General features: G+C 35.8%; 1 protein-coding gene across 1 annotated transcript; it reads right to left on the bottom strand.

Moving 5' to 3' along the window:
- LOC113503461 lies at positions 1-1,856 on the bottom strand. Its single transcript, XM_026885442.1, has one exon. It carries the CDS (start codon positions 1,200-1,202, stop codon positions 207-209), a length of 996 nt encoding a protein of 331 aa, XP_026741243.1. The 5' UTR covers positions 1,203-1,856; the 3' UTR covers positions 1-206.
- Between the last annotated feature and the right edge of the window lie 13,827 nt (positions 1,857-15,683).

Below are 15,683 nucleotides of genomic sequence, written 5' to 3'. Positions count from 1 at the left end.
GTAATTCAGCAGGATATATGATAAAAAAGCCAGTAGGAATGAAACGGTATCTTGAAATGAGATTAAGATAATAGTCGAGGAAATGCTTGAAATCTTATTTAAATTTCACATTCAACTTTCATTTAGTTTTGATAGTTACTTCTTTAATTGCATTAACATTAATATATGCGGTTATAATTTAAGCTAATAAAAAGATTTATTTGGCTCTAATCCACGATATCGTCATCAAGATCTGAAGATTCGGTTTTAGTGTCTTCCCCTTTACTTAATTTCGTGCTTTCTTTAACATCCTGCAGATTATGGAGATCATCGTACACACGTTTCAGATTCCTCATTATGTAAGAAGTACCGTTCACTTTGCCAGCGGCCTTAGATCCTACGTGATCGAAATACTTCTCGGTTTCCGTCGCGTTCCCTGATCGAACGGGAACTGAGAAAGCTGACAAATGCCGAGGACGCTGCCCAAAGTCCCTGCCAAGCCTCTTTTCTAGTCCTGTATCCTCTCGCGTCTCTTGAGCGTTCTCGACGCCCTCAGCCAAAGCCCTCTTCCTGTCATAAATGTGTCCAGAAACGCGCAGATCTATGAAGAAGTTCAGAGGGTCTACTCCAAAACCACCAGGATTGTATAGTGGCGGATACCACATCGGCGGCGGAGGTGGAAGTATTAAATTGGATTGTGGTACTGAAGTGGCTTCTGGATTTCTTCCAACACACGGTGAAGGTTTTGGAAGTTCTTCGGTTCCTACATCAACGAACGAAGACTGTCTACCGGGCGGGCCGGGGCTGCTTGACTTCGCCTGTTCGGTCTTAGGCGACAAACGCCTCGGCGAAGGCTCACGTACCCTCGAATGCTTATCCACAGTTAGCTCTAAAGGTACTTCGGGTCGTGGCTCAGGTTCTTTTTTCTCTTCGTCAGGCTTTGGCCATTCTCGTCTCCAGTCGTTTTCGTTCTCTGCGAAGTATTTGTGCGTGCGGCGCTTAAAGCGTCGGTGATAGTGGGGCGGCCTGCAGCCGTGACGAGCGTTAACAAATGATCGGAGCATTTCGCTGAAGAAGAACGCGTGGGGTTGGAGTGGTAGAGCGCTGTAGAGGTACGGCGGTGTGGCGGCCAGGAGGCGGGACACGAGTTCTGTGTTCCTTATGTCCCGGACGTGGGTTTTAGGCGGCCCTTCGCTGGGCTTATCCTCTTGAACGGAACTCATTCTGAAACAAACGGAAAACCATAAAGAAACAATTTTCGTACAACCATAAGGCTAAATATGTGGTTACGTATGGTATGTGTTGGTGGTATGATTAGATTGCTTTGAGATGATATTTACGCAATCTACGCATATCTATTAGTACAAATTAATTAAGTGAGGTTTCTTAGTTGGATATCGTTAAATGTCAGAGTTATTACTTGAAAGACGAACTACCTATACGTAAACTATTACGCTTAGATATTTAAGTAAAGTTCTGAAGGAACTGTAGGCAAAATATAAAAAAATTGAAAGATCAATATCCACATTAAAAAAAAAGGAGATGTAAATCAATTTGCAAATGAGTGAGCGAGCGCCGCCGGAACTCGCGATGTGAATGAGACGAGATGCACTTGAATGAGGGTGTTTCGAGCACTTCGTACCTCACGATGTTATGGGGCATACGATTTCGATAGGATAATGCTGGATGCGGTTGGATCTAATACTGTCATGAATTAGCTGTTGGTATTGACTATGTAGAACAATATGCCTGTTGGTTTAGTGGTTATAGTTACTACGAATTCATTTTCCTTAGGAAGAATGAAATAGGCTGAGTAGGCACAATATGTGCCATATGATTTCGATATGATCTAGGTGTTGGATCCAATTCTGTTATGAATTTATGACATTGGTTTAATAAAATATGTCAGGCTGTCCAACATAGGTATCATAAAACGTGCCACTTAAAACCGTTGTCCAGGTACAGGTTTAGTTTAAGAGTCTAACACTACCGGAGGTTGTGGGTGTCCATGGGGATGAAAATTGCTTTTAGGTATCACGTTTCAAAAGATAGAGCCTAGTTATAGCGGTGAATTAGTAATATTCCTCGGTTATTTTACCCCTATTATTTTCATCAACTTTTTTTTTCTAGTAATATCCACCAAAAAAATATAATGGAGAAACCAAAAGACTTTCATGACTGTTAGTGATAGTCGAAGTAATATTTAAAAATCATACTTTTCCCCCAATAATACTAGCAAAAATTAATAAAAAGTAGCCATTATCCTGGTATTAAATAACCTAAACGTCCATCACACAATATTCGAACAAAACAAATTCAAATTGAGAACACGAGATCGTTATCGCAGGGTATAAAAGCGGCGATACTCGCTAAGCTGCGGAGACAGTCGGCACTCGGCCGGTGATTATCACGACTGTACGTCCGCGAACAATGCGTCCGACGCTATTATGTCTAAGTACTGCATTTCTGTTGATGAGATACCCACTGCGCACGTAAGGAAGTAAGGGATATGCTTTGTCTAGAAATGGAATTCACAGATCTGTCGTATCTATCTACGTATTTGCGTAAACCACAGTGATGGAAATAATACCCTTCGAAACTTGATCGAAACCTCTCAGTGTGTTTGACGAGTGTATGTAAATACATAATTATGTACAAAACCAATGAGATACCTGCAGTTAAATTCATAATAATTCGCAAATCTGATCTGGTCAATATAGATGAGGCTAACCCAGAAAGCAAAATGCTGAATTAAATTACAACTAAGTATTTTTGTACATGAACCCCATCAGGTTTTGAAGACAACTAAGTAGGGCCGCGGGCCCCGAATGAATAACAGAACCTGAATGGTTCTGTTTTTTATTAAAAGCATCATTTAGTTCTTAATAAAGTACTTCTCTTTAAATCATTAAAAGACATCCCCAGATGCCCAGTTCAAACACACAATTTCATAGGGGTAATATTAATACTGCTCACTACATAGTGACGTCACAAGCTACACTCAAAATAGAACAAAAATATGTATTCCAAATTCAAAACCGCGTCTGCCGTTGCGAGTGATATAGTGACGTTCTACATTGGCGGTGTCGGTTCGTCTGTCCACATCGATTTTTCAGCTCATCGGTGTTTTATTGGCAATATTCGAATGACGATACATCCGCATTCCGATAGCTGGCTGCGGATTTGTTTTCCCATTCCTTTTTCGATGCGAGACTCGACGAATATAATTTTTGCCTCGGTAATGGAAACATGAGCGCTGATATTTTTATCTCATTTCAACTCAACTTTTTTTTTAATTTCGTTGGATGTGAGATTAATATTAGAGTACTTATATATTCATCAGTCAGTTTATTAATTTTCATTCTGTTAATCGTAGCCCCACACTATTGAATCAACAACAAAGGCCGTCTCTAATAAGGGTGGCATAGGAATTAAATGTCACATTACCATATCACTGAGTTTGAAGTGAAAGCGATATATCGGATTTGCTACTGTTACAATAAAGACTGGGTGGGGTGTAGGGGGTTGTTCACAATAAATTCAGAGTGGTGTATCTCTATTCAAACAGTTGATACGGAGCGTGAAGCGGGATGAAATCTTACGTACGCGACGATGAGCAAACATGACGGGGCTTCAGCCCCAAGTCTGCCATTCTGCATTTAAATGTACGTTACGTTTTTAATTTGAGCGCGAAAGGATGGTGTTGGCTACATTGTGATTCTGTTTTTAAATGGACGTCAGATTAAATGAAATGACGATTTTTGGCACATTTCTTATGCTTCCTTTATACTATCCAAGTAAAGTTACTTCTTGTAATATAATAATCATGAATCACCGAATTCTGTTTTAAAAAATAAATGACTATCGACACACAGACTTCAATAATATACGAAAACTTTTAAAACAAGCTTTTCAACTTTTCGTTGCTTAAAATAATGACGGTCATTATTCTCATTTCAAAAGACTGTCATGTTTGTGAAATATTCCAGCCTAGATTTTTATCAACGATGCTTTAAAGAGTCAAAGGTTTTTATTTTTTTTATACAGAACTCTATGGTTGCGAGTAGGTATGTTTACGATACGTGGAATGAATGTAGACAGAAATAAAATTGGAATCGTTACATTTTGAGATGGAACATTGGACCGAGTGAATACAGAATAGTGGAGAACAAAAATACTAACAAGTTGTATTCTATGTACGTATTGCACGTAGGTAGGATGTGTTTTATACTCTTTTATAAAAGGGATAGTAAATAATAAATATCAAATAGTGTTTTTTTTAGTTTTCGGTAAACGATTCTCGCACTAAATACTGGTGTCGCGGGGCTTTTATAAACATTCAAGTCACATGCACAAAAATATACTGCGATATTATAGTGTGACGGTTATTTTTTAATGAGCTAAGTTGCTAGGTTAAATGACATAATATTTTGCTAATTACAACTGTCACGATTTAATCTAGACGTGTGTGATTTTCATAAGGTTTTAGAATAATGGAAATTTCTCAAATAATAGCTATTGCAGATATAGCACTCAGCAGGAAGTTAAACTTGATTAGGGCCTAAACTGATGTTTACAGAATCTTTTGTAATAATTAAATAAATGTCCCGACATTTGTATCAAAATAAAAAACAGATAGTTTGTCAATTAATAATAAGCACCTACGTACTGCAAATGCTGCGTAAAATCCGCGACGAATTAAACACACGAATTCGCAGCAAAAAAAGAAATGAAAAGCATTGTACATAAAAAATTCAATTAGGCAGCCCACAGGCAACGCGTGGATTTTAGCGACAAATTCGCTCAGCGTTGACGTTAAAACCATTCCATTTTTCAAAAACTCAAAATTAAGGGAAATTAGACTTTATGTGTCTGTGATAGAGGTGTTAAGGTGGTGTAGGAGTCTGTAAAAGGTACTGTTGCAGAGGTGTTTCGTCACACGGCAGCGAACGTTAATTTCCATATTAAAACCGTCACAAAGGAAGCAGATTCAAAAACCGCTCCGCGGGCGGTGGTAGAGGCGTGATGTAAGACGAAATAGATGTGGTAGACTCATGGGTTATTTAGATCCGACTGTGATAGATATTAGATAGCTTCGCTTATTTTTACAATATTAAATTGAAAGATGATTTTAATGTAGTAGACCATTCGACTCGCTAAAAAACAGATTTTTCTTTTGCAAAATTCCTAACATAATTAAACTGCCACATGATTTAGGGTTTTTTTTAGTAAATCACGTCTCTCCATTATCTTCTAATCAAATCATTATTCACATTATAATCAAATATCATGCATGTTCTTTCTCAGCCCTCCAAAAATTAAACTGAAGATCCTAATATTTCACATCAAACAAATCATTATTCAATACCCTTCGCCAACCACCGCATCCAAACTTCAAGCATCGATGTTACAAACAATATTGCGCACAGATACCGCCAGGGTATGATAATCGCGTCAAAACGCACGTGAAGTGCCTCTGACGGGGGACAGGCGACAGGGAACAGGGTACAGGGGGGTATAGGGAGACAGGGAGGTGCTAAGCCGATGACAGCTTTAAAACGCACCAGATTATCCGACCGAGTGTACTTTAAAAGAGGTATGGTTTATTGTCGCTTGATGCGCGGATTAATTCCTTTATGACGACTTTATTGGAAATGAAGGTTTGGGGAGTAATCGATTTCTGTGAATGAGTGAATGTTTTTGTATGCTCGTTTTGCTTGTTATGATTTTTTTGCTTAATAAAGTAGATAATTGCTTTAATTTTATAGTTACACTACGTGCGTGATCCCCTTAATTTTTCAGTTACAATTTTAAATGTTATTTAATATTATTTATGTTGTTTTATTCAAGTCTCAATCTTTAAAAATAGGATATTCGCTACTTACATATTATGATTAGTATCTATCAAAAAAAATATATAGTGAGTTTAGAAAACGAATGCAAAAAAAATATTGAAAAAATATTTTTTATTCTAAGCTGAAAATTTTCAAACAAAAAATCTACCTTTGATGACTGGCAGGCTAGCATTGTTTTTTTTGTGTAACTTTACATCGGTTCAGTATCGAGGATTAAAAAACGCACGCTAAATATAAAAGAATAAAAAAAACTGAATGCACACAGGATGCTTTTAAAAAGTTAATGGAATGGATTTATTTCAAAAGCTGTAGATTAGTTGCCGTGTGTTTTTTCTATTTTAAATTTCGAATTTATTTATTTTCGGTTTTCAAAACATTCAAGTCACATGCTCCAAGACGGCCAGAACCAAGACAAGCATTCGTGGTATACACAAACGTCGTCAAATCCCTGACACGTCGCGTACAGTGATTTTGTCGTGGTGACCTCAACAATTCTTTTATCCGTACAGCCTATCCCAAATGCATAGATTTTGGTTTGATTTTAATTCCAAAGGCAAAGGCAAGGCTGTTAATAATTTTAACCTAAAACAAATAATGATTTACAGAAACTGCAGAGGTTACTTTCAATATTCATCCAAAAACTCATTTTCATCAATAACTTTGCAAAAAACTGAGAGTACATTATCCTCGGCCTCGGACCCGGAACCACGGCACACTAATCAAGCAGCCCAGCCGACCAGAAAGCTGAATGTACTCAATTTCCTAACCAGATCCATCTCAGATAACGACTGAATTATATCGAACGAGTGAATTACATTGAACGAGTGAATGTAATGACGCTTGAATGAACGATTGCGGTAACGATATTTGAGAAGAGTAGAAAATAAGGAAGAATATTATGACTATTATTATTTTTGAAGATCGGCTTTGAAATTAGAACAAAAATATATTTTTCTTTTTTGTTTATGTTTAAGGTATATTAGGAACTTTTTTTGGTGGGGTTGGTATTGCTGTACTTTTATACGGGGAGTATACTTTTATAGTTTGATTGCTTCTTTAAAAATGGTTACATTTTCGTGGTTTTCGGTTGCTCTGTATTATTGCAGCGAGCGATATACCAAGTTGCCTCTGTTAAGACGAGGATCTTTGAGGATTTCCGAGTTAGGTTTGTTGCAGAACCATATAGTTTCACACCATAAAACGAAACAGAAGTAACGTTATATAACAATTAAAATCAAAAGATTATCGAGTGACATAACGGTACATGTTTAAGACTATTAATTAACACGTACGACGAAGTGTAAGTCCCACTAATTGTGTATGCTTAGTGTAATATTAATGAACGTTTCTCCGCCTTATTAGACTTAACGAGACGCCTCGTAACCACGACGTGTTTTCAATGTTGTAAACTCCTTGGAAGTTTAAATTTAACATTAATGTTTGATGATGAGATTTGCAATAATGAGAAGTTCCCGTAACTGGGCAACAAATTGAATTAAAATGACACTATTCGGATACGAATAGTGTATAATATCTTCATTTACTTTTTGATTAATTTAGAGAGACAATAGAGACATTTAAACTTTAAACACACCATTTTTTTAAAACGAGTTGATATGTCTGAAAGGTCATATTTTTTAAAAGAAATTTATCATCCTTAAAAAAACAAATAAAATAAAATAAAATAAAATATATCGATAAAACAGAAAAACTGTTTCCCTTTCTCCGCTCGCAAAATATCATAAAAACTAACTTTTATTTACGGTATATTACAATGCTAAACAAGACAGTTGCGCTCAGCCATCTTTCTGATGTCGCGATGTTTTTATTATGTTCCTACCCTCAGAACGGCTAATAATAATAAAAGCGTTATCGTATCGCTACACAATGCCATGCCGTCGTTTACATTCCGTCAAAGCAAGGAACATGGAGCCAAGAAGAATTCAAGCATTTGGAGAGTGGATTTGGTAGGTACCTTGTACCATACCAAGATTATGGTATTGTATTTGTGGTATGTCAAACCAATGTTTATCGTGAATATTACCTTTGTTCGAGGCAAATGACTTCACTTGCATTGTTATCGATTGATATTTTTTGCACTTGAATTTGCACATGAATATGAATGCACTTTCATTCATATTCATATTGCTACGCATGTAAATAGCACCCTTAGTTAAGCATGTAATAAAACCAGGTCTGTAGAGTTGCTATTTATCACTAAATATATCTCGACTCTACATTAGATCTTGATTTAAAAGTTTTTTTATTCTGTAAGTTGGTCACGCCATCTCAGTCTTTCTATATAGTTTTTTTGCAGACAGTATATAGCGCATCCATTCTCAAACAATAAGGAGCTTTCATGACTGCATGTTATTTTCGCGGCACTGAATACAGTAGCGTAGCGCGGGTTCTTTGTGCCGTAGCCAGTCGTAGGCAATAAAGGTACGTGCTACAGCGCTCAGCCGCTACGAAGCGACGTCGTAGACAAAGCTCACTCAAAGATGCTGTAGCCGGTCTGTTTGAAAGGTTTTTGACGTGAATACGTATTTTTTAAATTGTTTTTTAATATTATTTGATATTGAAGTATTTTATACACGTTTTTTACACCGACTACGTTTCAGGTTTGTTTTTTTATTGCATTCATCACTTATGGTTAAGTCAACATTTGTCTGCATTCTAAGCATGCTTTAGATTACGCATCATTATTACGTAAAATAACATCATATTTGCAAAACATTTTTGCAAAAATATGGCGAATGTTATCTAATGCCGCAACATTTTCAAATTTAGAAGCGGAATAAAAATGGCGTTGGTTGCGCGGCGGGAGTATCGTGTTTCGACAGCATGTCACTGAATTCCAATAGATGGTACACGCAAACCCACTCACGTATTTAAATATTGCGCCTCGTGTGATTTCAAGCGATTCCCCAAAAAGTGTATCCATTTGCTTTAAAAATCATGGCATGAAATTAAGCAGAATATACAAAAACCCTACTTGGTTTTTAATATTCTAGAATCTGCAAAAAAAAATGTGGCCATTTATTAAAAAAACATACACGTCATTAATTTTACAGAATATAATCCACACCCAGTAAAAAATTAAAAAAAAAATGTTTGGTATGTCTTTGCATATTTCATGTTCGGCTTTTAAATTATTCGTACATCCGTAGGTAGTAAAGTCCCCCAAAGTAAACGAAGACTCAATTTTGTTCGCTCGATGTTTGCTCATTAGATTTGCCGGATTAGTGGCAGACTGAGAGTTCCTTCGTCTGCACACGTGTAATTAAAAAGTTATAAACGTTTTGATGTTGACAGCATTGATAGAGTAAGCTATAATCTGTGACGCTAATGTTAGTAACTATTCAGATTAATGTTTCTATAACTTTATTGCAGACTATAATTAAGTTTCGTGCATGCTAATTGCAGCTATTGAAGGAAAACCTATATGCTAAGTTTTGGAGTTGTTTTTTTAAGATGGATGGAGAATGGTTGAAATACACGCTATACTTCCCTTTTTTTAAATTAAATTTCAATTCTGACGATTGTTTCAAATTATCATTCCACCGAAACGTTTTGCAATCATCCTTAAAACCCGCGTACACGGGATCCCCGGCGGATGACGTTACAATGGCGGCGGCGACGCGGGAAACGGTTGAAGCACGCATTGTCTGCGATACGAGTGGAAATAGACACATATTCTGTATCTAAAAGAATAGACTATGATGAAGGCTGGAAATGTTGTTGGAAATATATATATTGTTAAATATTTTGTTTTATTTTTGTATGAGATGCTTATTTTTACAATTATTACAGTAGAGCTGAATTGGAATGGTCAGAAAAACGGCGAGCGGCTAAGTTTCGTGACGTAAGTTTTACTTTTACAATCATTGCGCATAACAGATAAAAACGAAATTCTAGTATTTCAAGTTTTTCCCATTTTTCCCCGAGACACAGTAAAACCTTCATTAACATTGAATCCCGAGCGAATGTCGCTTAACCGTTGATGTCGCGACAAAAGCCGCGCGAGGTGGCGACGCGGCAACCGAGCGCTTTGTTTACCGCGAGATGACGCATGTGTGCGGGCCTTTAAAGTGAAATGTAGGATGATGACGGATATAATGCTTCGAGCTTAGATATACAATTGTAAGTTTGTTAATAGAGAAAATAAATCTGCTTAGGTTGTTAAAAACGATGAATTTTTTCGTTGTTCATAGCTATGGAAAATTAAATACCTCACAAGACAGAGTTGTTTTGATTTATAGCAGGTCGTTTTCCATACCACCCATCTATACATTTATTAACTCCCAACTTTAGCTGACATAAAGCGCAACAAAATTGCTTTCAAATAGCAATATTAGCAATCATTTCCAAAGTACTCTAAATTCATATAACTACATCCCGATTTAAAAAAAAACCTAATAAACCCCGCTTATCCGTAACACAGTCGGTAAATATTGACACCCCTCAATGAAAAACACAGCGAACACAGCTATTGACAGTGCGTAGACTTGGCACAGTGAGGGTCCAACACCGCATGCACACGCAATGAGAGATCACCATAATACCACATAATACCGCTTTTAAAATGAAAAGATTTTTTAAAAAAAGCAAACATCCCGCTGTGCTGCGATGATTTGAAAATGGAACTGAATGTGGCTGGTCGTTTACAGTTTTTATGAGCTAGCGGTATCTTTTCTATTTTTTTTTTATTGTTTTCGGCCAGTTAAAAACGTCTGTGTATTGGTACGGGTGACATGAGCGATCACTAAAGAGAAAGGAGAGAGAGACTACTTACATAATATAGGTTTTAAATATTGAGAATTTGTGGTCAGATAACTGCCCAAATTGAAAAGAGCAGACACACGAACAATATTATTTACAAGTCGATTTAACATCTACGTAAGTGCTACAACACTGCTACACGTTGCTACATCATTTCACCGTTCGTAGCACATCAAACGGTCTACGAGTGTCATTGTCTGAAGTGGGATTCATGATGGAAACTTAATTGTTATATGATAATGGCTTTCAAATGTGTCTTGTGTTTAATGGCAAAATAGTCTGGGTGTACTGCACTTAAAACTGAGAGGTATTACGGCTTCCTCATTTAAAAATTACACGTGGAGAAGAAAAATAGTAATATGTTTTCATATTGGGAATTCGCTTTTAACTTTTATTCCAAAAACATATTTAAATAAGATTTCCATTTTTACTTATGGAATTTACATTTGGAAAGAGTTTCTTAAACTTTAACTGTAGCATCTCAATAAGGGTTATCTCAATTATGTTCAATTGAATAATAAACTCAGAAATATTTCTAAGTACAATTTTAATGCGATATTTACACTAAATTTCACTTGTTTTCCAATACACCCAAAGCCAATGGGCAAACCAAAAAAGCAAAGTTTAACCTGGATTTAATAAGTTATATAAAAGGTTTCTTCGAAAATTAGCAGATTTCAGACAATAGCGATCTGAACGCGATGACAATTTCTGAATACCTTCAAATCTCATCTGCAAATATCTGGAGTAAATCTTAATCCGCACCCCTGTCTCCTTGCCACCCCTCTCGGCTTTGTCTACCGTTAATAACGTGATTTTAACCACGGCACAGGCAAATTGGAGAAGGTTTATTTGAAATAGAACCTGGAAGATGTGGTTTTCCATAGATGTTGAGGATTTTTGTCGATTGTTACATTATTCCGTGAAGAATCCTAATGCAATAGAATGTAACTAACATAGCGTAAATGAGATAAATGACTTCATCCACAAATAAAGAAATACAATTTGTACTTAATTGACATACTTTTGTCTCATTTTTTCGCACGTTTGCGAATGTTGTCTCCAGTGTCTAAAAAGCGTTCCCTTTGAATACTTTTTGCGGTGCTTATTGCTTGCAATCTAAATCTGTCGGTCTCAGGCATTTCTTCACAAAATGAATGAATTTTGACATGCACAGTTATATTTCAAAACTAGCTGTTGCCCGCGACTTCGTCCGCGTGGTTAGAAGATATAAGTTATGATTTATATCTACCCTATTTTTTCCACATTTTCCATTGTATCTTCGCTTCTATTAGTCGCAGCGTGATGGTTTATAGCCTAAAACCTTCCTCGATGAATGATCTATTGAACACAAAAAGAATTTTTCGATTTGAACCAGTAGTTCCTGAGATTAGCGCGTTCAAACAAACAAACAAACAAACTCTTCAGCTTTATACATTAGTATAGAGTATAGAAGTATAGATTAGTATAGAAGTATAGATATAAAGTGAACAATCCAACATCCAATAGTGAGCCTTCTGCACCATCCCTGCTTCGTTGAAGGCGACAGTCTTAAGATATTAATTTAATGTAATGGCAGTAAGACGGCCGCAAGTGCCCGCGGCCACGTTGACATATGTTGTTGATTTATCTACCTCTACCCGCTATTGTCCGAGGACCGGGATCCAACCAACCCTGTTCCACTTTTGAATCACTTGATTTATGACTTTGACAGTTCCTTCAAGATGGCCGCGTGTTTTGATCGATGTAGGATTGAGTGGATTCGAGTAATACTTAATCGAGAATTGCATATTTATATAAAATACTTGCTGCAATGTTGTGACATTATGAAGAAGTTTCGGTATTTGTAAAACTGGAATGAAGTAATGAAGCGAAAACATATGTATATTTATGTTAAGTTTTACTTACTGTCAAATTAAAAATTATAGAAGCAGTTAATCATTGGTAGACGAATAAAAATGGTCAACAAATGTTATTCCATATTTTTTCTCATTCAATCTCACATTACAATTTCAAGAAAACATTTAAACCAAGAATCTTAAGAAAATAACAAACTTCACTTGTTGATTTCTCCCCTAGCGCGAAAATAATCAACCCTATCCCCCAAAACTCGTCGCCAACAATTTATTGCTGAGCCATAAATATTAAAAAGTTGGGCGCATAAATCTCTGGTTTTATTAATAAAGGCTGCGCAAAGAGGTAAGTTTGCCTCGCGACGTATGTTGAGCCAATATTCTTGGATGTCCCGCTTTCGCTGTGATAAATCAATGTTTTGAAACTTGATGCAGATGTTTTGAAACATTTTGAATGAATAAGAAATGATCTAATAACGTTTTCATTGGTTTCGCTTACATTTAAATTAGATACTGTGTGAATATAGATAAGTACTTTGATATTCCTACTAGTATGTCGTTTTTATCGAAAATACGTTCTGCTAAACAAATATAGTGATCGGAAAGTAATTAATATTGTTTATTGCTCTTGTTTTTATATTAAAACCAGCAGTCGAGGTAATGAGTCATGTATTTATTTACTTTATTCATGCTTTAGCAACTTTAAACATAAAAATGGGTCTCAGTAGTCTCATTAATCATTCTCACTATCATTATCACTTCAAACATATTTTGTACATAAAAAACAATGAATTCTACAGCCAATTACAACAAATATCCCAATACTAATCAATAACTACGGATTAAAAAAAGCGGGAGGGATCACACAATAGAAATCACGAGACAAACAACAAAAAAACATTTCGAACTCTTCACAAAGGAGACCATTAGTGAATAAACTTCGAAAGAGGTAATAAGACTAAAAGTCTCTATGGAAATCAAGGGAAGACTTTTGATTAATTAGCGGTATTCTTTTCACCGAGACTTCCCGCCATTAATCCGGGAAAACAATATGGCCGCTTTATTGGGACATATCCTGTTGCAAGAAGTTATAACGGGCGTAAAGTTTAAAGGGTTTCTTAGCAAATAAGGAATATTTTATTGAGATTTAATATTGCTTGTTAGCTGGTTATTGAATGTAACTTTCTTTAACTGTCCTAGATTCCTTAATTTCCTTTAATAATCATGATATTTACAAACTATTGAAAAGTTTGGGTTTGGGCACATCTTTTTTTAAAGAAAAGTATATGCCTGCATGTAGATATGCTTCTGACAAAAAAATACGCTTGTCTTTTCATAAATATGTCTATCTCGTCGTTGCTTTATATCAATATACAATATTGACCAAGTAACGTGTAACAATATAATTAATGACTCTAAATTTAGTCTATTTTCATTTTGTTAAATTTACACTACATTATTTAATTTATCAAGGACAACTAATAAGCGCAATTCATCATATCACGTAAATAACTATTTAAACTCTACAAAAAATGATATTCAGAAACCCTTTTCCAAAACAATGATTTATAAGTACGTTCTTACAAAATCACCGTCTCCTACAAAGTTTTATTTGTTCAAAAGAACATTACTCTGTGGAAATCGTGGAATGAGTGAGGTAATCAAAGGAGGGAGGAATTAATATCAGTCACGGCGTCCCCGTCTCAATGCTAATTAATGACTGGCTGACAATCCGGCGGATCTCTTTCATTATTCCGTAATTGTTTTTAAAAAGACATCCAGCCGTACCAGCCAGATTGGCGCGTTTGTTTTAAAATTATGGTGTTCCAAAAAGTTTGTAGTTACGTTTTTGTTATATTAAAATACGGAATTGAATTATGTTAAAATGTACAATATAGGTACAGTATTTATAAAAGTATTTATGCGTGATTTAGAGAAACAAAAGCTAAATTTAATTGATCCCTCGTACGCACCAAATACCATTGTAGCTAAGGCTATGGCTATTGTATAAAAAAAAAAGAAAAAAATCTGAATATTAAAAAAAGATTATCACACCACGTGTGATTGCATACAAGGGCTATGCTACGAGTATATATATGATGCAATATTATAAAAGGGAATGGAGGGACATAATTATTAAATTTGATCTCGCTTTTACAAGATGGGCATTGTCTCCGATGGTTCATTACAAAAAATAGCTCGAGTGAAGATCGATCAATTAACCAACAACAGACTCTGTGCATAAGTACTTACTGTAATCTTTTACGGTAAAAATAAAGAATACCTATGTGGTTCAATGAATGGTTATTTAACACTTTTACAAGTATTCAGACAATATATTATCTTGGTGGAATGCGTCCGGGGTGACGCCTATTGACGAAATAGCTTTGGGTTTTGATAATAAGTATTTTAGTTTCTCCATTCTCTGAAGAAGACAAAACACTTTATAGTTTAGCGATCTTAGGGCTCAGTTGTGGTATTTTTTTATCTTAGCTTTAAGTTCTTTGTAATTTATATCTAGACCGGTACTGCGGCCCCAGCAACAAAGTTCTTTAATAAAAAAAGTATTCAAACTGACCTAACATCTGTTACAACCGTAACTCGACTCATATAACACTGACATCAACCCGTCACAATTCATCGAACAAAATTATAAGTTGCAATACAAAGGGCCTATATCAAAGTACTGCCGCAGTTGTTAAAGCAAGACAGCGCGCTACACTGTATATCGGCGTCTCGTTTCCACTAGTCCAAGAGTATTTTTTACATTAAGAGTGGTATGCTGTCAGAATGCTAAAAAGGTGGGGAACAATGCAACCCCTGTAATAATGATATTAGTGGTAACCTCATATTAAGGGGTGTTCGGTTCCCGAGAATGTGACTATTGTGTGTGATTGTAGTCATGTGGTCTGGGTACACTTGGCCACACAATGTATGTGTTAATAATATGTGTACTTAATATCTAATCCTAATACCTTTTTTTCTCATTCTGCGTTAACGTAATTGGTAATCCGTGTTAGCATAAATAAATAAATAAATTTTTCAAATTAATTATCTAGGAAAGGTTAATTCACGCGTATTTATCGGCAAGCTCGACTAGTTTTGGACCGTAGTCTTTAAATACGCGTTTGAAATAATTCATTACAATTTTACGCGTTACGATATTTTTTTTTTTGGTTTTACAAGAGAGTCAATAGATAAATTTGGACGTATT

Source organism: Trichoplusia ni, chromosome 19 (genome assembly GCF_003590095.1).
Source record: "Trichoplusia ni isolate ovarian cell line Hi5 chromosome 19, tn1, whole genome shotgun sequence".
Lineage (NCBI taxonomy): Eukaryota > Metazoa > Arthropoda > Insecta > Lepidoptera > Noctuidae > Trichoplusia > Trichoplusia ni.
This window is presented reverse-complemented; position numbering and strand designations above follow the sequence as displayed.

Bases quoted from the DNA above. Each gene is read 5' to 3' on its own strand.
- LOC113503461 (XM_026885442.1), bottom strand. From the start codon at position 1,202: ATGAGTTCCGTTCAAGAGGATAAGCCCAGCGAAGGGCCGCCTAAAACC.